The sequence below is a fragment of the Agelaius tricolor genome, unplaced genomic scaffold (assembly GCF_023055355.1).
Source record: "Agelaius tricolor isolate 1412-34295 unplaced genomic scaffold, bAgeTri1.0.p SCAF_58, whole genome shotgun sequence".
Lineage (NCBI taxonomy): Eukaryota > Metazoa > Chordata > Aves > Passeriformes > Icteridae > Agelaius > Agelaius tricolor.
In genome coordinates this window covers 109,741-133,177 of record NW_027269318.1, presented here as the reverse complement: position 1 = coordinate 133,177, position 23,437 = coordinate 109,741, and the positions used below count along the sequence as shown (strand labels likewise).

Here is a 23,437-nt window from a genome sequence, read left to right as displayed (position 1 = left end):
GGCCACGTCCAACCTATTCTGAGCTCCAGCCAGTTGTTTTGGAATCACATCCTGACAGGGACACTCTGCCAAGGTATCCTGACTTCTCCAGCAAAGTATGATGACCATGGAATCCCATGGGAAGCTGCTGGAGTCCCTCAGCCTCTGGAGCTTTTTTAATGATGTCATTTGCAATGGATGGAGAGGCATTTCTCCAGTTCAGGGTACCACTTTTGGGGCTTAAATTGGCCCCAAGGCCAGGCTTATGTTCATGAATAAGGCTGAAGGAAGGATCTCCCACAACCACTGTACAAAGACTTTTCCAACAGAAGTGAAGAAAGAGGAGCACGCTTCAAGTATAATTTAAAATACATTTATTGTTTCATTTGTTCTTGCTTTTTTTTCTTTTTTTTTTGTTATACAAAGATGTTAAATAACTTAAATACATTCTCAACAGTCACTCAGAATCAGATTTATACCTACAAGCTGTACATATGAGGTAGAGAAAAATAACTTAGGCTCCCATAAGACATTGGAAAATAAACAAAACAAAACAAAAAGAAAAACAAGAAAAATACTAATCCTTCATGTTAGTATTCCCACCTCCCTTTAAAAGGAAATGCCATCCCAGGTGTGCAAAACAAATCCTAGACTTTACATTCCTGCTTCAAATTATTAAAGGTGGGGTGGTCCAAGGGAAATTCCTGGGCTGATTTGGTGATTGGTGTTTCAGATGGATCCATGCTCAAGGGGAGCTGGAAGGATTATCCACACATCTCCTGATTTTCCTGATTTCAATCTCACCTCTACTAACCTGGATGTCTTTATCCCCTTCGACTGTCAGCAGGGAAAACGGGCACCTCCAGATGGGCCAAGCACCTTCCAGAGGTGCCCCAGACCTGCAGACCAGGGGCTCCTTTCCCCAGGGGGATGATTCCAGACCCACATCAGTGCCAACACCTCTCCCAACACTCCTGAGGGAAGTCATCTCCTGGCCTCTTGGGTCATCTCGCCCAGTGCTAAGAAGGGTTTTATCCCATTTCTGAAAACACTCAGCAACAACTGAGAGAAAGGCAAAATTCTGATGTTTCCCCTGACAGGTGGATTCGATGTGTCTGTACAATTCCTGGCCTCACTCCCCACTCCCTCCCTGCACCTGAGGAATTGTAGTTACAGGAAGCCAGAGTAAAACTGTGCTGCCAAATCCATTTTCCTTTCCTCCCCACCCACAAAGCCTCACGATTCCCTTTTTTTCTTTTATTTCCTCTGTACAGAAATACTCTGTTTGCGAATAATTTGGTTAAATCCAATGTTAGTTGGTGAAAAATAGATCTAAAAGCTATTCAGTGGCAATACCCATGACCTGGCTTCTTCAGGGGGGTTGATCAGATCTAACCAGGAGGTTGGAATGAGATGGATCTTAAAGACCCCCCTCCAACCCCAAACATTCCATGATTCCCCTGGACCTGATCCTGTGCCGTACTAAGTGATTCGGTCCAGAAAGGCCACATCTTGTATTTCTTGTGGGAAAACGTCACTTTCTAAAAGTCATCACCTAATTAGCACCCTAAAAACTGAAATCCAGGGTGAGCTGGCCACGGAAGCCAGACTCAACCCAACAGATGTGCCCACAGAGCTGGATAAACTGGGAATGAGGAGCTTTACTGCACCTGTTCCACAGGGTACAGAACAGACTGGATTTTACTGCAGCATCAACTGAGGAATTTTTCACAGGCACCATAATCCACCAGAAAATCACCTTAAGCAGCATCTACTCCATGAAAGTACCCTTGAGAAATCTGTCCCTTCATCTGGGGTCTCATCCAACCCTACCCCAGCCAAAACACCCAACTGTATGTTCCCTAAAACAGGGCAGCTGAAAAACCGCGGACAAAGGAATTCCAGACCTGGCCTGAAGGAAGGCAGATGTCAACGAGCTGCTTGACAACAAAATCTCCTCAGAAATTATTTCAGCCCCTGCTCAGGTCTCCAAACTAGCAATCACAAAAGTTCTTAAGAAAACAGGGGGTCCATAAATCATTCCCTGCTTCCCAAGGTGATGGACAAACTTCCTGAGTCACAGTAGAGCAAATCCCTAGCTCCCCAGTTTTATACTGCCCCATTCAAATAGATAAAAGTTGCTTGTGTTGGATCAAGCCTGGAATTTGGTCCTCTTCATTTAACCTTCCAATGTACTCAGATTTTGATTTTATTTTCCCCAACCACCTTTTTAAGAGCTGTTCTTCCCCAGCCAACTGAGCTCAATGGCAAATCCCCAATAACTGCAAATAGATTTGGGATTTCCTCCATCCAGACCCATTTCAAAAGCAGGATGTTCAGCTAAAAAAGGGTAAACTTGAAATTTTGGGGTAGATTTTTTTATCTTTCCATTATAAGCTACTCATTTTTCATAACTCATTTTTAGCATTAATAATGATAATAATTAAAAATCCCCTTTGATTAAGCACTGCTTGTTTCACCAACTGGAGTTTTTGATAACTGGAAGATAAGGAGAACATAATGTTTAGGACTTGTTTTGCATTTCTCCACATCCGGCATAAATGAGTCAGTCACACAGAATAGAAGCTTGTTAAAAAACAGATGACGGGTGCAACAATTATTTCTGTGGGTTTTTATTTCTTTTAATAGAAAATTCTAATATAAAACAGCAAACGTTTTCAGTTTGCCTTGTTTACAAAAATATTATATATATTTTTTTTTATATTTCTGACATAACTAAAATGCACTATTCAATAAAAATATTCTTCCATCAGCTAACTTCTCTTTTTAAAAAAATTAATAAAAAAGTTATATAAATAATGGTTGCACCCCCCCACCCCAAAACTGATCTGGCTGGATCAGCTTAGGAGAACCAACACTTTGACACTTTTGGGGGGACAGGGCGTGAAAGGGGGTCAGGAACCAGAGATGTCCCCTCCACCCATCTGTCCTTCTCCAGTTACATCTGAGCAAAATCCTATTTCTCTGGGGATAAGAAAAAGGGGGAAAGTTGCTTTGCACTTTTTTTTAATATTTATATATATATATATGAAATGACACCATGAAAAAGTTCAGGGACCCAAAGCCACCGCTGAAGTAGTTTTACAAAACCAAGCAATTTCACTGAATTGCACTGGAGATCCAATGGTGTGGTGGCAGGATCAGCCTCTCTGGAAAAATCCAGTTTAATCCAGCTGGGACAAAAAGGGTTTTACAGGACACTCCCCAGTGTTTTATACAGGAATTCCCACTCTTGTGGATGGAGTAGCACTCGTGCTCCATGAGTTAATTCAACTCCAACGCATCTCTCACCATCAGAAAACCCAGGCCTAGCACTCCAAAGGGATTTGGGATGGTTTGACAGATTCTCTCCCAGCTCTGACTTAAGCTCCACTGGATTTTTCCAAAAGGAGGCTTTTGCCCCAATTCCTTCTTCAACGATAAGGCAAACATTGGAAAACGCTGGAACTAAAGACCCCCCACCCAAAACACACCCACAGCGTGGTGCAGGGGGCAGAAGAAAAATAACCCACATTTGTTTTACCACCCTAGGTCAAAAGGCCAAGAAGACAAGTTCTCCTGATTTCAGAGTGTTAGTATATTTTATACACTGCCTATACATTTAACACATGTGCCTCGCTACTATTTAGTTATTTATAATTTTTTTTTAACCACAGGAGAATAAACCTTGCTATTTACAATATATAACAGGCAAGTACTATATCCACATGAACATAAATACAATTTGTGGTGGTTTTTTTTTTTTCTTGTTATTCATTTTTTTGTAATTCTTTTTGTCTTTTTTTTTTCTTTTTTGTCTTTTTTTTTTTTTTTTTTAAATACTTACAGAAAGCATCCAGGCTTCAGTGCGTGAGTTATAATACACAGAAGAGCTCTTTCACTCAGTAGTTCATTCACTCTTTGCTGCTTCCTTCTAGACAAGCTTGGACAATCTGCCTGATTTCCCACCCATCTCTCTCTCCCCCACACTGCTGAATGCACCAAGCTTCCCTACCCCATCCCATCCCATCCCAGCATTTTTCTGGCCAGGATATCCATGCCAACACTCCCCTCTCTTCTGCTTCTAGGGACTCATTCTCCTCTCACACCAGTGCAATGTGGAGTTACTCCAGCGAGGTCAATGGAGACAGAGACACCAGTGAAAGGAGGAAAATGAGGCCCATGGTTTAAATATAATAATAATAATAATAATAATAATAATTAATAATAATAATAATAATGCACATAAATTGCAGCCCATCCTTTAATTAAGAACAGATTAGAAAAAAAGAAAGAATGGAGCCAGAAATAGTAATTCAGACCCCAAAGTTCCTGTTTTGAGCAGGTTTGGATCTGGCTTTACTTTGAAGGGGAAGAGCTATTCTAGAACACACAAAAATGTAACAGTGAGTTTGCACATATGTGTGAGAGAGAGAGACAAAGGGAGAAAGAGAATTTAACATAATACCACATTGAAACCATAAGAAGGTCCTTCTGAAGGGCTTTACAATAAATAAATGTTCAATATTTATATATATATATATATTTATGTGTCAAGGTGTGCACATATATCTATATATACACACTGAATAATAGGTTTCTAGGTGGTTTATTTTTTTAAACCATTAGATAAACTGCTCAGGGGTGACTTTCCCAAAAGCTGTGAGACCTTCCTGGTGCTTTGCTGGGGTGGAAGGTGGGAATTCCACATGTGGATTCCACCTTCACTCCTCCAGCATTATCCCAACCTCCAGAATTGTACAGCAAATAAGGAAACACCAAAAAAGAGACATTTTGCTTCCCTCTGCAGAGCCATGGTGCTATTAAACAGCAACACCCTGTCCCTCCCCCCTGCCCCCTCCTCAAGATTTGATGCCAATGAGCCAGGCTGGACTGCAGGTATTTGTTACTAAGAAAACCCCAAATCTATCTTTTCTCTTCCCAGTAGATGAATATGAACAGCTTAAATATTAGTGGCTACAATTAGGGGGGGAAAAATTAAAATTAAATAAAAATAAGGAAAAAAATACTTTGAAAAATAACGGTTCATCTTGGGAAATTGCTCTCTTTTTTTTTTTACTGATTTTTACTAATGCTTGAGAATCTCCTCTTTTGAACACCAGATCAATGGCTTATATAAACTCGGTGGAAATTGCTACTACTGGACAATCAAAAATTGCTACCAAAAATCAAACAAAACACCCTCTGCTCCCCATTTTTTCCTTAGAAAGCTTCATTCAGGCAATTCACTGGCTGCCTCCAATCCACTTTTATACGAAGAATATTGGCACGCCAAGTCCTGGATTGTAAATCTCCTCTTCCAAGCAAAAAAGAAATGCTGGAGGTTGTCATGTGTTTCACAGCCTTGGAGTGATCAACCCCTGCAGTCAAATTTCTGGCTTCTCTCAGGTTGTCTCTGTGTCGATCGGTTATTCCAAATCCATGAGTTTGTTAGGATTTAGCAGGTGTGTTTTTAAAGTACAGTTCTCGATCTAGTGGTTAAAAAAAAAAAACAAAAACCAAAATCATCTTAAGGTCATAGGGTTTACATACAGCTTGTGTCATGTACCACTGCCATGGTTTAGAGTAAATGGAATGATGACCTAGGAAAGAAAAGTCAACTCCTCCAGAGGTCTGATCCAGGCCAAAACGGCTGCTCCACAAGGCAAGACAGCCCCGGGTTCCAAGAGGCACTCGGATTCCTCTTGTCCTACTCAAGAGAAACACGTCCAAATTCAACTCAACGAGTTTCAGTTGGGATTTCTGAAGCAGTTACCACAGGTTGACCTCCATCAGCAAGAGGTGGGAAGAGGAGAGAAAAATAAATCATGCGCGAAGTGAAAATGAAACAAAAGTATCTAGTGGTTTAAAAAAAAAAAAAAAAAGGTGAATTCAATTTAAGACAGCAATAGTGCTAAAGAGCCTGCATTTGGGTGAAGTGTTTTAAATAAAGAAGGGGATTGGACTGAAGGGGACAGGCACATCTGGTGTTCTGCTGTCTTCCCAACCTCTTTCTTGGATCTATTTCTGTCTGCAGCGTGGTGGACCCAACGTTTCCGAGCTGTACGTGGTGCCAATGCACGATGCGGACACGGAGCTGTCATTAAAGAGCTGATGCTCCCGTGGGTCTCTTTGTCAGAGCCTGGTTTGCTCCATGTGCAGAAACTCCACTGGAAGAACGCATCAACCCCTACAAATCCCTCTCCAGTTTTAGGAGAAATAAATGTCCGCTTCCGGCACCACCGCACTCAAAGCGGAAAGATCTTTTGTGTCAGCTCTCTAAGCAGCTGGGTGAGCTCCAGGAATAAAGAAGTACAGGATATTCATGCCAAAGGGAATCTCTTAGCCCAGGAGTTCATGGAGGATGGCTGAAACAATGTTCCAAGGAGAAATGATCCGTCAAACTACGTAGACGACGAAGGTGAAGGTCAACTGGTGTCTAACCCCAGTGTGACAGGCACTTATTTCCACATGGTTGGACCTCATGAAAATTCAGTCTACAGGATAAACAAAACAAAGAAACCAAAACAAAAAAAACCCCAAAACAAAACAGCAACACAGCTGGGTCACCTGTACCCTACAAAGTGCTTATGTCTCAACATAGCTTCCAGATGCCAGAAGGTCAATCAAACCCTGTTTGTCTCCATAGGCAGTTCTCCAAGCTGGCCCGTGCAGCAGGCGCCGCGGGTCATGTCAGTCCTTGCAGGTGTAAACCTCCTCCCTCTGGGTGCACTGCTTGCACTCCACGTAGCAGCACCAACGCACCTGGCACTGGCACGGGCGCGTCACCACCCGGCTCTGCGTGTTGTGGCCCCGGCCGCAGCAGATGCTGTCGCAGTTCTTGTCCTTGTAACACTTCCGTCCCGAGGTGCCGGGGGAATAGCGACTCATCAGGCAGAAGCTCGGGGAGTCGTCAATGTAGACGAGATCCGTAGTCCTTGGGATTTGATCGCTGTGGCCGGGGATGGATTTTTTAGGGGGGGAAATGTCGCCTTCCCCCGTGGCCTCGTTGGTGGTGCTGCCCACCTTGAGCGAGGTCTCGTACTTCTGCTTCAGCTGCTTGCCGATCTCGTGGAAGGGGGAGAGCTGCCTCCAGCACGTCCGGACGGTGCAGGAGCCGGACACGCCGTGGCATTTGCAGGTGGTCTCCACGCCGGCTTTGATGACCTGCAGACACACACACGGCCCCAAAGAGAATCAGTCATCAAAGCATCAAGTAAAACATGACATTTTCTAGAAGACGCTTCAGGGACACCAAGTTGAAGACAATACCAAAAAATATCTGTTGGAAGCAGACAGAAAACGCATCCTACAGGATATACTTCAAGAGGTCTCAGTTCCCAGACTATGACATTCACCTGCAAAAACTTTGCTTAATTGGCTAATTAAAGATATCGAAAAGGTGCACAAAGATTGTCCAGTGCTGCCACTCATCGTGTAGATAGAGATCTGAAATTGTGATACAACTAAGAGATTAATACATATTTTAACACCTATTTATCTTTGTCAATAATAAGTAGGTAAGATATAAAAGTGGAAGAAATGGAAAGAGGTGGGGTGGCACATGCTCCAGAACAGAAATGTGGATGATAGGAACCTTCTCCATACCACAGGACCCCAAACCCAAGTACAAGAAGCAATCTTAGTTTAGCACCATCCGCTGACTGATGCTAAACAAAGGATCCCATTCTTTTCAAATCAACTCCAATAAAGAAGTTTCACAGCACAAAACCACATCCATCTACGTAGAAGCAGCATTGTAATGTTCCAGCTCCCCTTCTCCAGAGAGAGATTTACACCTGGAGCACCTCCATGGGCAACACATGAGCAGAGATGTTATTTGGACAGCCACAGATACCCCACATTTTGCCCACAGATTATAAACACAAATTTGTATTTCTAATTCTCTCACCCTGCCCCTTCCCCAAAATTAGGTTCTGTTGACTTTAAATGGGTAAGGTACAACCACCCCTTAAAACAGCAGGTGAGGACAGAGTTTGTTTGACAGAGCTGGGTCCTGACAAGGCACCAAAGTACTGTTGAAAGTGCCCTTCCTTTGGGCATCTACGGTACCTAAAAAAGAAGAAAACAACCTCCCCCCGTGCCCATGATGGCATCTGGCTCTGCTGTGGCCTCCTGACAGCAGAGGACTGGCTGCAGTCCATTTCCTGACCATCCGGTTCTTAATTATTTGGCTGCACAAATCCTGCTGAGCCCCATGTGCAACCGTGCAATAGGTCATGGACTCGGAATTGGGGCCTGGCCCAATTGTGATATTCCAGAAACATTTTTAGAAAGACAATATGCATAATGCAGCCTTCAGCAGAGCCTGTCCAATGGTCACACTTCATTCCTGTGACAGCCAAAGACCTTTGCAAGTGCAATCCAATAATACACAGTAGCATTCAGAGCGGTGGCGGGTTACAGGGGGAGATGTGTTGCTGGTTATAGCGCTCAGCTGGGATGGCTTGGGTAAGGGCTGTCACGCTTTGTGTGCCAAAGTGTCTCGCCAAGTCCACAAGAAATCCCACAATGTCAGACAAGAGCGTGCAGAACACATTTCAACACCGAGGGGGAGGGGGGAAAACCCCAACCCTCACCCGTCCCCTCCCTCGTGTAAAGTCCCGTTTCACTGCTTGTCCAGAAGTGAGAGCTGAGTTCGTGTGAAACAAAGCTCCTCCACCTGATTTCACGCCCACACCATCAGCAAACCGGGCAGAAATTGCTGGGATACTTGGGAAAGGGCTGCACACTGCAGTCATTCATCACTTCAGGCTTTCCTCAACCTTTCCTCCTCCCCCAGAGCATTTGCATCTGCTCCACCTGGAAAAGGAGACAACCCCCATTGCCCAGAAGTTGGGAAAGCAAGAAACCAACAGGAACTGGCTCAGCTTGTAGTCCTGCTCCTGGGCTTGGAGCTGATTGAACAAGACAGGGTCATGAAACTCAGGAAGGGAACCTGGAGTCGGGGCTGTTCTTGTCAGGAGCCACCTCTCTGGAGCTCTGCGGGAGTGCTGACGTTGCAGGAGCACTGCAGCCAAGGCGTCCACGTGGGGCTGGTGGATACAGCCCAACACGTGTTGGAAAACCTGATCCTGACGGACTGGCAGCTGGCTGATGGCACAGGACCCTCAGTCAGGTGTAAGCATGTAGGTTTAGGCACTTGAATTGCACCAGCCAGCCAGGGTTGACCTCACCGAGGCAAACACTCGAGTTTAAACACCTCAGTTCGAGAAACACCTCAGAACTCTCATCGCAGTCGGGGCAGCCAAAGCAGGGCAGGACCCTGCAGCGAGGCAAACACCTGCTCCACTGAACAGCTCTCCAGGCTCCCACTGACAGCTGAACACATCTCTATCACCAACAGGAGCCTGGGGACCCAGCCCACACAGAGGCACCTCAGTTCAGGGGAGTCTGTGAGCAGAATCCTGCCCTTTGGGCCAAACTCGGGTGTTTAAATATCTCTACCTAGCACTAACTGAGGTGCTTTAAAACATTCTCCTCACGCCAGCTGTCCCTCCAGCAGCATAAAGGTCCCTCAAGGGGTACTAATTAGTGTATTTGGGTAGATTAATTTTATTCTCATCTGGGCTCAAACAAAGTTCCACATGAGCCCCAGTGTGGATTTTCCTGACTCGCTTCTAGCTCCTTGTTAAGCAGTGGCTGGGACAGCTCTGCTGGACCAAAGCATGAAAGGTTTCCATTGCCCATGTCCCCATGAATGCAGCAGTTTATGAAATTCAGCGTGGATTTTCCTGTGGCTGCCGTGCAAGCGCGGTGCCTCCCAACCGCCCCGTAAAGCTTCTCCTGGAAGGACCGGGAAGGGCTCAAGAATGTTACGAGGCAGCAAGAGTGAAAATCCTAGAAAAATTCCCTGCCCAGGCAGCCTCCCCTGCTGCTGTCAGTCACGCTGCAGCTCCTCGAGGCGCTGCGTGATGGGGAACTGCTGCCTGCAGCCCCAGCCACCCACGAGCCAAAATGAATCTTGGCAAAGCCCTTCAGGTTCCCGTCCCGCTCCCCAGCTTCCACAACGACCTTTCCTCCTCTTGTTGCAAGCTCCTGTCAGAGACACTTAAATCCACCTCATTTCTTCAGGAAGCAGAGCAAGACTGATCCAAGTCAGCAGGTTGCTTGGAGAAAGCTTTGCTGGCTGGATCCTAGGACAAATGTCTGGATCATGCTTTCAAACCTGAAGGTCTTCTATCCTTCTTCCAGGATAGAAAAACACAGGTTTTTTTTTTCCCAAAAAAGTCTTGGTTAGATGAGGAAGAATAAGGTTTTACCATATAAAATCATATTTCAAGAGCTGTAGCAGCTCCTGCTTTCTTTTCAGGGCTCATCACAGTTCAGAGCCTGATTTACCTCCATCCTACACAGACCTGAACCTGTTCTGAGCTCACCACTGAATAATCACTTCATCCACACCAAGGGTGGCCACCTGCACCTTTGTCACAGATGTGAAGCAGACTGGCTCAGCTTCCATCCAAGGCACAAAATATTTCATGCTCCCCATGGCCCCAACTCCACAGATACCAGACAGCAGCAGTGTTGTAGTAACTCAGGAGTAGCAGCAAGAAGGAGCATCATTTTTGTACTGTGTGCTCTAGAGAGCTCCTACCATGAAAACAAAGCCAAACAAAGATAAGTGGTGGGTCAGGGGTGGCATCACACATGGGAATTCTGTCCTCCCACTCTTCTCTGAACAACCACCTGGTATGGCAGTATCAAACAGAACAGTTTGGGAGGAAAATAAGGATTTTTAGCTTGACTTAGGAACACAAATTCCCACTGACCTTGCCGTGAGAACACCCAATACTGACCAACACAGAATGAGGGAAACACAAAGCAAGACAGAACCGTTTTTTCCTGGGGTTTTCCTGCTCGGAGGAAACCAGATAGCTCTGCTGGACTGCCTTCCCAACTGGCTTTACATGGGGCAAAGGGATCACAGCAGAGCATTGCTATGCAACATGTAATCCTTCCTCCCAACAATGGTGCGCCGCGAAGCTCAGACTGAGTGCCCCCGTCATGATCAGTCTCAGACATGCTGCAACACACAATTTCTCAGTGTTTTAGCTGAAACGCCGAGGACAGGATTCCCATTCATTCCCAGCTGGGTCACGGGGCTCTGGCAGTGGGGTTTTTTTTTTTGGTTTTTTTTTTTTTTTCAGACAACTCTTGTCTGGGCAGCAGCAGCCCAGGGCGGACACCCGGCCGTGGGAATTCCGCACTCATTGCTCCGCTGTCGTCATGGCTGGGCTGCGGCTCCAGGGCTTCAAACCATTCGCTATGGTTTGGGGGAGAGGAGGCAGCAAACCCTCCTCGCAGGCAGCTCATCCAGGGAAAAGCCTTGCCTGGCTTTGGGAAGGGCTTTGGGATGCTTCCCCACAAATCCAATCCCCTCCGTCGCCCCGTACACGGAGCCCTCTCCAATTTAAATAGGCTTAGTCATTCTCCCAGCTCAAGTATTAACGTTTGTTTGGACAGCAGCCACGGTCCCCACACACAAGCAGTGGACCAGACTTGTCCCTTCACACTGGCCAATGCCACTGGCTGAACTATAAAACTTTCACAGATTGCTAGAAGTTGTCCTTTCTTTTTTCTTCTACCTTGTTAAAAAAATCCCCTTCTTTTCAGGCTATTCTCAACCTGCTGTTTCAGAACAGTTTTCCCCTCCCACCAGCCTTCCCTCTTTAAAAAATGGGAACATTCATATTTCTGTGACATAGGTATTAAAACACAAACATTTAAGCATAGAACAACATAACCCTACTTAAAACTGAGAACTTCAGAAGTATTTTCCCCATGCTCAGTATTCCTAGCATGCTTCCCATGCTAAAAAAGCTCCACATAAACAACCAACTGCAATCACTTATGGGACACAGCAAGCAATTTTTTTTCCAGAGTATTGATTTCCAGGCCTAAGAAAGGCTTTGGCTGAGCCATTCTCAGCCTGAAAGAAGTGGAAAATCCAGAGAGCACGCCTGGGCATTCCTACCTGTCATAACCTGCAGCAATTAATACCAGTGGTGGCCCTGAAAACTGATCTGTACATTAAGAGCTCTTCTCAGGCTGTTATTTGCTGGGTTTGATTTGTACCTTGGTAAACATGTGATGCCCCATTTCTCACTGCAAACACATCCCTAAAAAACAGCCAAGAAGGATGCTTTATGTCTTTTGGTTTTTTGCATGCACCAAGTGGATTAAACTCCAAAATAGCAATTATTATACATCATGAGGGTGCAGCAAAAGCTGGAGTTGGACTGGAACTGTGTTAATGAGCAGGAACTGTGTGAGAATGGATGGTCAGTGCTTGTAAACACTGTCCCTGCAACGGGAGAGTTGTGCCTCACTCCGCCTGTGTGTGACCTTTAGTGAGTCACTTAATCTTTCTGGGTCTCAATTTCCCCCCTCTGCCCAACAGAGCTCCAGAAATGAAGAGGGTGGCATGCTCTGATAACGTGTTATGTGATAGCTCATGAAGTTCCTCAGACAGATGATAGCTGGGCAAACATCTCCCTGATATGGAGAGTGCATCTCCAGCCCTCCAGAGAGATCCCTGCCAGTGCTGCCTGGGGGGGAAAAGCCATTCCTCAGATGGAATTCCAAAATAAGCAAGTCAACAGCAAGGGAGAGTCCAGGCACCTCCCACTATCCTCTCCAGAGCATCCCAGATGGTTCCAGGTGTAGCTGTCTCAGGGTGGGGCTGGACTTGAAGCCCACAAGGGTGACAAGGACCATGACAGGGGCTTGGGACAAGGCGACCTTTAAGGTCCCTTCCAACCCAAGCCGTTCCAGGATTCTGTGATCCTTCAGAAACACTTGCTCTGCACACACCAAAGCATCTTGTGCAAAAAACAATGAAGCCTCATGAAAGGAACCAGTTTCAAAGCAGGAAAACTGCTGGAAGAGAGACCTTTTCTTCTTCTCCATCTCTACATCCCCATAATTTTGTATTAAACACTCAAGACAACTGTGGTTATACATGGACTTCAGGCAAAGGTTTGTGGAAGGATGAAGGGAAAAGGCAGTGAGAACATGATAATTTTTTTTCCTAGGGTAACAGCAGCCCCTTTTAATTGTGCCCCTTGGATCTGTAAGACATGCTTGACCAGACATACCTCAGGAAGAGGTCAGCACTCCTGGGATTAAGAAACTTAGCAACGCTCCAGAGAGGGAGTTGGAAAGTCATGTTTAATGATACTTGGCTGAGAAACTGGGCAAATTTAATTAAAACATCACTTACTCAAGCCCAGTGGAACTAATTGAGTGCTCTAATATTCCGCCTTTTCATTAATGGGTTACAAAAGAGGGCTGCACTTGTGTGTACAAGGGGGAAAAGGGGGGAGGATGGAGAGAAGATGAGAGCTTTAGCAAGGCTGCCTGGGCTTCATTTAATATAACTCAGAAACTTCATTGCTGGCCACGGAGCTTTAATACAGTTGACTTCTCCCCCATCCCCTCCACACACACATCTCCCCCCAAAAAACCCTCTCCACCCAAGACCCCTCGGAAAGAATGGCTGAATGAGGGAGAGTAGATCTGGCAAAGGAAGGGAAATTGCTTTTTTAATAAGTGGTCTATTCAGAACTCCCGCTTTTCAATAAAGAGAAGGCTGGAGAAGTCCTGGTCTAATTACCTCATCCTCACACTAGACAAGCTCACCCTTTCATTAACCACTGAGGTCATATCATATAACTTGGTGAGCCACCATGGGCACAACATGTTCAGTGATTATTTCACTGGTGGCAGCAAAATTACAGGCAGCCCATCAAGGTTGTAAAAAAGCAGAAGTAAATTCATAATTAAATGAGAACGTCTACCAAGAGACACTAAAACTAGGCGGGATAGGATCATGTCACCCTTGCAGAAATACAGGGATTGTTTGCTGGTGTGACACCATGGAGAAACTGGTGTGGTGACCAGGAGGGGAGAGGGTTGCTTGCCAAATTAGTCAGTCCAGCACAGGTCCTTTTTTTTTGCTGGGTCTCAAGGGACTATTTGTATGTTTTGCCATGGTGGGGAGTAATTAGATGGGAGAAATGACACGTAAAGAATCAGTGAGAGACCACCAAGCTTGTGCTGTATCACTCATAGAGACTTCTCCACTCCCTCAGTGAACACACACATCCACACGCTGCAAGAACTCCAGCTCCAAACTGCTCAGCTCCAAAATGGCACAAAAATCAAGGCTGTCTGCACCCCTCTACTGCCTCTGATCCACCCAAAATCAAATCTAGATTGGTTATTGTTCCAATAACTACACTAGGTGAGTCCAAAGGGGTTTCAGACTGCTGCAGTCACTGGGTGAGCAAACCCTGCTTGATAGTGGCAAAGTCTTTATGGCAGGAGTTGGTTGGTGGGCAGCTTCTTTAAAGGCACAGAAAATGTGCTGAGAATCGTCTTTAACTCACTACCTTCCTCAAGGAAAATATCCACAAACTCAGCAAGGAATGCAGTAGTGCCCTCAGCCTCCATCCTCTCATCCCTGCACTTGCAGTGGGAACAGGAGGAGGAACAGAGATCAAACCTGGTATTAATCCACACCTGAGAGCAAGCAGTGCCAAAGATAATCCATCCACCACATCAAGAGGGTCAAACTGGTTTCAATATTCTGGAATCTGAACCAAGCACTGCAAGTTTTGACTTTGTAGTCACAAAGCCAGCCTGGGTCCTTATCTCTGATCATCATCTTAGTGACACTGAATTGTGCCAGGGGTTTAGGGCCACGTATCCCAACCGTACAGATGTGTTCTCCTGATCTTCCACCACCACCCTCCTGAAAGCTTCCTCCTCAACATTCCCTCCCTCTCTGCCTGGCTCCATGGTGGAGCTGTGAGCCTGCTGGGCTGCTTGGCTTGGCTTTCAACCACGCCACGGCCCGATGAATTATTATATCCAGCAGCACAAACAGAGAAATCATTTCAACTGCTGCTGCAAACAGGCAAAGGAAAGCTGTCACACAGCAATCCCAACTCGACAGGGACGTTGTGGGTGGACAAAAATAGGAGCAGTGGATCACTGACCTGCAGCAGAGGTCTGTGACTTGGGTTGCCAGGAGGGCTCTGGGTGTCTGGACAACCGTCACAACTGTTACTCAGCTGTTCAGCTGCAGATACCACACTGAGAAACCACTGCCAGTGGCCACAGTCCCACTGTGCCAAGGGGAGTGGAGGCAGAGGATGCTGGAGAGTCCTGCATCTTCCCCTGGGAGCTAACTCGCAAGGATCAGGACACGGAGGGGAATGTTCAACCTCTCCCGCTCATCCTTGGAGTTTGTTTAGCTCAGAGTCGTGCAGTGCAGAGCACAGATGATAATTAAGGACACAAATCCTAAATCCAAGAGTGGCCTCAGCCATATGGACATCCTGACTGCAGCTCCTGGGGTTGGGAACACTGGGAGTTGGGCCAAACCCATCTGGGAGGTTTTTAGCCCTGCCACTGTTGGTGGATATCCCTGGAGCTACAAGGATGTGCCAGTGGCAGCCAAAGTCTCATCCTTGGAGGTTTTGATGAGACTGTATTGTGTGACTCTGGAATGAGAGGAGAGCCAGGACATCTCACAGAAACATCCAGCATGGAAACACAGCTTTCAAGGGCCACCTTCTCCACTGCTATCCCATCTGCTACACGCTCAACTGCAAAAGATGGGAATGGAAGGACAATGAGAGGAGAGCCAGGACATCTCACAGAAACATCCAGCATGGAAACACAGCCTCCAAGGGCCGCCTTCTCCACTGCCATCCCATCTGCTACACACTCAACTGCAAAAGATGGGACAGAGCAACCAACACCAGGGTTGAGACAAGTTCCCTGCAAAGCCTGTTTGACACGTCAAAGAGCTGCCACAGGAGTTCAGAGACACTGAGCCCTTTAATCCAGAGCAGGAAAGCTGTCAGCCAAAACCAGACACCAGCTAAATCCAGGATATTTCTAATCCTGATCTCAGCGCTGTCTAGGAGCATCTGGTAGTGGGGAGAGGGGGAGACTCTCTGCTGGCCAGCCCTGGCTGGTGGCATTCCCCGATGCCCCAATTCCGTTGCGAGGAATGACATTTTATACATAGACACAGCAACAACTGAGCTGGGGTGGCCATTCCTAGAATGCACAACTGGCTGGGCTGCATTTGCCTGGGAAACTGGAGACCCAGGTCCCCCATCCCAGCCCCAAGCCTGCATCCAATCACACAGACAATAACAAGGCTCGAGGGCTATTTCTGGCCTTGCAGTATGTCCCCCTTGGAGGTTGGTGCAATGAAACACTGATCCTAAGCACCTGTGCTGGCCAATCTGAGGGATTTTCGTGTTGGAGCAACTCTAGGCTAGGTACAGCCAAGCATTTTATGGGAGAAGGTGGAAAGCCTCTTCCTTTTCCCCGTGCTGGGATGACCCAGCACTCACAGACACTTTGTCCTTTACATCTGTCACGGAAAATGCTGAGCTGGAAAGGGACCCACAGGGATCATCGAGTCCAAATCCCAGCCCTGCATGGGACAAACTCAAAAATCACACCATGTGCCCCAGAGCATTGTCCAAATGCTTCCTGAACTCTGGCAGTCCTGCAGGGAGGCCCCTAGGCAGCCTCAGAGGAGGTGTAAAGAGCAGGAAGAGAGGATAAAGATGGGAAAAGAAAAAAGGGACTCTACAACCAAGCACCGTCTCCCGCTCTAGGTGACACAGGAGGTTTCTGTGCTCTAGGTGACACAGAAGGTTTCTGCCAGAAGGCAAAACTGAAGGGACCATTAGGTCTGAGGTCAGCCAGAAATTAATCTCTCCACCCTGGTTCCCTGCCAGCTGTTTCTCCAGCCAGTTTTAAAGAAACCTGGCCAAGGAGATACTACACTCTCTGTGCTCTACTGAACTGCTGCAAGAGAAGCGTCCCTCAAGGACATGTTGTAGCAGCATAAAACCTTTCCTCCATGTTCTGCCTCATGTAAGCCTGAGAAACCTGTCTTTCCATCCCTTTGTGGTGTGAAACCCTCTCCTTCCTGTGGGAAACCAGCAATCTTTGTCTCCGCCTCATACTTCCTAAACCTGGCCAGTCCCATTTATTTCCCTCTGGTCTCTCTCTGACGGTTTTGCACAGTGAAAACCAGGGCATGATCCCACAGCTCAGCCTTCTCTCCTCCAGAAGGAGCACCACTCCATCCATTTCACCTCCAACACTCCTATTCCACACCCAAAACCAGCATCATTCCCCCCAAAACCCCACAGCAGCCTGACCTCCCCCACCACCACCACCACCCCGCGGCGCCTTCAACGCACCTTCATGCCCACCAGGTTGTTGTGGAAGTCCACCCTGGCTCGCAGGTCCTTGTTGGGCTTCCTCCCCAGGAACTCCTTGACGAACTTGTTGCTGTACTTGAGGTTGTCCCCACAGCCTCCCCACTGCCAGGCCTCCCTGTTCTCCAGGTCGGGGGCCTCGTCGCAGGTGCAGCGCTCCATGCGCCCCGCGCTGCACGCCTTGGCCATGGCGTGGGTCAGCCCTGCCGAGGAGATGGCGTACAGGAAGGCTGTCTCCTTGAAACCTGCAGGGACAGCAGGGACAGGCTCTAATTTCAGCTTAAAGAAAGGAAAAACACCCAGGAAATGGAGGTAAAACCTATCGGGAGAAGAGCGTGAGTTGCGTCATGGAGTAAGAGAGTGGTAAGGTTGGAAGGTGTGGGAATTCACAAAATCAGAGGGTTTTGGGAAAGCTGCAAAAAGCAGACCTCAGAGGCAGTAGAACTGTGATTGGAGCTAAGCAGCAGCCATGAGATAGGTCAGCAGAAAAATTATTTAAACTGTAGAAAAGCAAAGACAAATAGAACAACGGTCTGTGTATTAATGCTTGTCTAGAATAACTCTCTAAGCTGCAGAAAAGTTTATCTAGCGAGATATTAGGAAGTTTGAAGCTTAATAATGGAGCTCTGTGCATCGTGTTTTAAGGCTTACCAGCAGGTATTGTATTTGAAATAAGCAAGCACTGGTTAACCAAAGGTACCTGTGCTTACAGTGGTTGGATGGAACTACTGTCAATGTGCTTTTGCTTTGTGTGATTGGTCAAAAAACTTAAAAAGTGAGTTGTATCATTAAGTTCTTGGTCTGCTGCTTGGGATGTGAGCTGGTGGCATCTTCCCATTGTCATAATCAAGGAATGAGACTGATGCTGGAAAATAAAACAGCTCAAGGCACGTTCCACAGCAGCCCCGTCCTGTTCGTGATTTGTACACAGCCCCCAGCCGGTGACAGAAGGGACCATGGTGGGGCACCTGGTGGCACCTCCCTGCTCCAACAGGGCCATCCCACAGCACAGGGCTCAGGATTACATCCAGACTGCTCTGGAATATCTCCAGTGAGGGAGACTCCACACCAGTGTTCAGTCACTGCCCAGGAAAGAAGTTCTTCCTCAAGTTCAGGTAGAATTCCCTGGGCACCCGTTCCTGCCTGTTCCTCCTGTGGCACTGCTGGGCACCTCTGGGAAAAGCCTGGGCTGTGCCCTCCTGACTCCCTCACAGCATGGGAAGCTCTATTTGCATCACTGATGGTGGAGAGGGCACGGGGGAGGGCAAGGAATGACGGACAGAGGTGGCACAAGGATTCAGGAACACACATGGAATCTGGCCAGCTCGGTGGCTGTCACTCTGTGTCACTCACAGTCTCTGCCTGAAAATGGAAAGAGTTAAGCAAGAGTTGCCCCATCCTTGGAAGCATCCAAGACCAGGCTGGGCAGGGCCTGGAGCAACCTGGTCTACTGGAATGTGTCCCTCCCCATGGCAGGGGGTGGAACTGGATGAGCTTTAAGGTCCCCTCAAAGCCAAAGCTTTGACTCCATGAAGTGTTGGACAGGACATGGAGGTACCACTGCTGCTACTAAGGGGACACCAAACTGCAGGAGCCCAGCAGAGGCTTCCAGTCCTCCTCACTCTTCCCTCTCCTCCTGAATCACTGGGTCCTACTCCAGACTGGCAGAATTGTTGACAGATGACACCTGAGGGCTGGGAAGCAGGAGATGTGTCACCTAACACAGCACCTCACTCAAAAAAACCCAGTTTACACCTCAAACCTCCCATGCACGGCCTTTCTTTACACCTCCACACTCACCTACAGGGATGTGACAGCATCCACACTCCCAACAGGCAAATGACACCCAGAGGGAGCCACGGTTTCAATCCAAATTATAAAAGCCAGAAATAAAAAGCAAACATGGCAGTATTTATAGCTGCCCATTCCCCAGCTATGGAAGCTGTAAACGACTGCATATTTGAGATGCAATTCCAGAACAGCTTTGGATGGGACTCAAGAAATCCCCCACTCAAAAATAACACAAGTGGATGGTGACAGTAGTGGATATATCTGTGAGCTGGTGTGTCAACCAAGGACATGCAGAGACACTGCCAGGTCATTTTTGGAACTGTTCCTTGGGAGGTTTATGACACTCCAAGCAAACTCATGTGTCCATTCCCAGAGTCTGCCTTCCCAAAACACTCCCAGGAGCAGGAAGACTGAGGAAAATCCACCCCAGGAGACTGAGGCTTGGTCCTTCCAAGGGTTCTGAGGTTCCACTTCCTCCCAGACTGTGGTAGGAATTATCCAATCATTCTACTCCTCACCTGGAAAAGGAGAACAGGAACCTTTTCCTCACAAGAAACGACACTAAAATAAAGAAGATTCAGCTCTACACTCACTGAGGACACCGCAAAGAGTGGTGAGGGTTAAAATAACAAATTTTGTTATTTTAATATTCTGACAGCCCAGAAACACCTGCAGCACTGCAAATACTCCATTGGAGGTAGTGAGAGAATTCTCAATTCACACAACAACAAAAACTCATGGGTACCCAGATGACTCCCCTGGGTAGAAAATGCCTTCTAAGCATCTCTCATCCTTTGTAAACTATGATTTTTCACTAAAATCCTTTGGTTTTTCTAGGTTACACCCCAGGTCAGACTGCCCACATGCCTGCCAGAGGGATGCCACTACCAAAGAGAGCTGTGCTCCTGGATTGGAGAATTCTTGCCCAGCTAGACAGAATGAAGAGGCACCAGTGTCAAACAGAGAATCCTCATTGGCATGGGGTGTGCAAACCCTGACCTGGAGCTCTGAGCCTGCAATCATGGCATGGTTTGGGTTGGAGGGACCCTGAGATCCATCCTGTCCTGGGCAGGGACACCTCCCACTATCCCAGGTCACCTCAAAGCCCATCCAAGCTGGCCTTGCACACTTAACTACCAGCCATCAGCCTTCTAAGCATCTCTCATTCTTTGTAACCATGATTTTTCACTAAAATACTTTGGATTTTTTCTAGGTTACACCCCAGGTCAGACTGCCCACATGCCTGCCAGAGGGATGCCACTACCAAAGAGAGCTGTGCTCCTGGATTGGAGAATTCTTGCCCAGCTAGACAGAATGAAGAGGCACCAGTGTCAAACAGAGAATCCTCATTGGCATGGGGTGTGCAAACCCTGACCTGGAGCTCTGAGCCTGCAATCATGGCATGGTTTGGGTTGGAGGGACCCTGAGATCCATCCTGTCCTGGGCAGGGACACCTCCCACTATCCCAGGTCACCTCAAAGCCCATCCAAGCTGGCCTTGCACACTTAACTACCAGCCATCAGCCTTCTAAGCATCTCTCATTCTTTGTAACCATGATTTTTCACTAAAATACTTTGGATTTTTTCTAGGTTACACCCCAGGTCAGACTGCCCACATGCCTGCCAGAGGGATGCCACTACCAAAGAGAGCTGTGCTCCTGGATTGGAGAATTCTTGCCCAGCTAGACAGAATGAAGAGGCACCAATGTCAAACAGAGAATCCTCATTGGGATGGGGTGTGCAAACCCTGCCCTGGAGCTCTGAGCCTGTGGTTTGGGTTGGAAGGGACACTGAGATCCATCCTGTCCTGGGCAGGGACACCTCCCACTATGCCAGGTCGCTCCAAACCCCATCCAAGCTGGCCTTGCACACTCAGCTCCCAGCCACCAGCCTGAACTGCTGAACTGGGCAGCCCAGCTCTCCACCCTGCTGAATCCAGAGCAGTTGTGGAATCCCAGCAGAAAGTCAGCGCCGTGCGACCACGACGCATTCCAGACCTGACAGAAAGCCAGCAGGAGCAGCTCATCTGCCAGCTTCTCCCCTTGCACCAGCTTTCTCTCCACTCCTCCCCTTCTCCAGCACTGAGAGCTTCCCAGATTCCCTGTGCCCATCAGCACGGGGATCATCTCACAGCTCCCAACGAGCTCCATGTGACATTTGGCTCTGGCCAGATTTTAAAGCCATCTCCACCACGCACTATTTGATTGCACCAAGATATTTTGTAACAAGATAATGAGCTTTAAATCAATGCAGGCATTCTAAGCCCCGGTGCATTGACAGTCTGCCGGGCCTGGCTATCCAGTTTCAGCCATTTCCAAAATTGTGCACGAGTATCCAAAGAGGATAACGAGTCCCTTAAACAATCCCCTGTTATTTTAAGAAACGGGGGCTGCATCAGCCCAAGCTGCAAACCAGCAGCCAGGGCTGGTCTGGTGACCAAAGTGTAAAAAAAGTTTCTGCTTTTAAGTGAAAAAAGTGTGGTTTTTTTCCCCTTTTTTTCCTTTCTCCCTGGACGAGGAGGAGAAACAAGCCCTCAGTGATGGATTTGGAAAGCTGTGTCCTAGTGGGTGATACATGCCAGCCTTTGCCCTGGGGTACCACTTGCTGCAATGCTGAGCCAGGAACCAGCAGCTCCCGCAGAGGAGGAGGAGGAGGAGGAGGAGGAAGATTTACAGAGCACTGTGTTACTGCTCAGGAACACCACCTGAAGGATTTACAGCAGCGGGGCAGGGCAGAGATGCTGCAGGGATATAAACCACGGCAGAATGAGACAGCAGCAGAGCCCCGCAGCCCTCAGAGCTCTCATTTATCACCCAGATCCCTGACAAGGGCTGAGATGGGGGGGTCTCTGTGGGGTTTTAACTCCAGGCTGCCCTGCCCAGGGGACAGGCAGGTCTGAAGGAACGAGCTGTGGCCTCCAGGTGTCAGCATGAGAAAGTGCTTGGCTTCCCCAAGGCACCACTAATCCAGGGACTCCTCTGGCATGCAGGGATATTTTTAAATGTCTTGCAGCTCTGGCCCGGACCTCTTGGGTTTCATAAGGACTTTCCTTGTTTCCACCAGTCAGTGACAGTGCATTAGTTAAGCCCCGGTGCTTCTGAATTACTCCTCCTCACTAATTAGCCCTGCAAACCTCTGCTCTTATCTTTAAAGCCTTTCACACCCTGGCTTTTCCAGGTCCAGGCCCATTGCTGAGCGTGGGGTTTTCTGGAAGTCACCAAAGCCCTGGAGCCCCTCGAATGCTGTCTGTAAAATGGTGCTGCAGCCTGGAAATAACAACTGGATTTTACTGGGAGGGTGGAAGAAACTGGATTATATGTGGTGGTACAAAGAAAAGAACTAAAAATATCACTTTCTCCTCCAATAATCCTAATTTCTGGCCATCTCCACCTGAGCTGCTGGGAAGAGGTGAATTAATTACTCACTGCTCACATCCATGGCAGTAACAGCACACAGCCACTTTTGCCCTGCACTGTGACAGGGCTTCCCTTGTCCCCTCTAACAGGACAGCACAGAACAGTCTGGTTTGCCTTATTTCCTTAAAAAAGGCATGTTCTCAACTTCTTTCCTGAGAGACTGGCAATGATAAACAGGAGAAATAAATAGGAGAAATAAACAGGAGAAATAATAAAGAAAGAGGGGACAGCTCTGAGAGCTTCCCAATGCTCTCCTCCAGCAGCAGCTCAGTTTCCAGCAGAAATGGGCAGAAAATGGAACTGCAGAGACCTGCACAAACACCTCCAGCCTCCAAGGGGAGCAGCCAGGGCCAGCAGTGGGAAGCAGAGAGGGCAAGCCCATAAATTACCCCCATTAGCACATTCTCTGCCTGCCCTGCACTTCCAGGGATGAGCTCAGGCCTTGCACAGAGCTCTTGGTGGACCTCAGGGGAAGAACCACCAGCAAAGGATGGCCCAGATTGGCCATCAGGGCAGGAGATGAGAGCAGAGAGCCCCGAGACCCCTCAGACTCACCTGTCTTGAGAAGACCCCCAAGACTCCCCAGACTCACCTCCCTTGAGGAGCCCCCCAGACTCCCCTCTCTTGAGGAGACCTTGACATCCCCCAGACTCACCTCCCTTGAGGAGGCCCCACAGACTCATCCCCCAGACTCACCTCCATGAGGAGTCTCCCAGACTCACCTTTCTTGAGGAGGCCTCCCCTCCAGATCTCTCTTGAGCAGCCCCAGACTCACCTTTCTTGAGAAGACCCCCAGCCTCACCTCTCTTCCAGAACCCCCCAGACTCACCTCCCTTCAGGAAGCCCCCCAGATTCATTTCTCTTGAGGAGGCCCTGAAGCCCCCCCAGACTCACCTCTCTTGAGGAGCCCCCCAGAATCATTTCTCTTGAGGAGGCCCCCCAAACCCCCCTCTCTTGAGGAGCCCCCCAG

At 47.8% G+C, this 23,437-nt stretch overlaps 1 protein-coding gene across 1 annotated transcript in view; it reads right to left on the bottom strand.

Annotated features, from left to right (window-relative positions):
• Window positions 1-336: 336 nt before the first annotated feature.
• The window catches only part of WNT9A (Wnt family member 9A), a 66,966-nt gene continuing 43,865 nt past the window's right edge, over window positions 337-23,437 (bottom strand). Inside the window, exons 3-4 of the mRNA XM_071456338.1 lie at window positions 17,244-17,506; window positions 337-7,146 (exon numbers count right to left, since the gene is read on the bottom strand). Coding sequence (XP_071312439.1) covers window positions 6,673-7,146; window positions 17,244-17,506 — 737 coding nt within the window. The 3' untranslated portion in view covers window positions 337-6,672. The remainder of the gene's footprint in view (window positions 7,147-17,243; window positions 17,507-23,437) is intronic.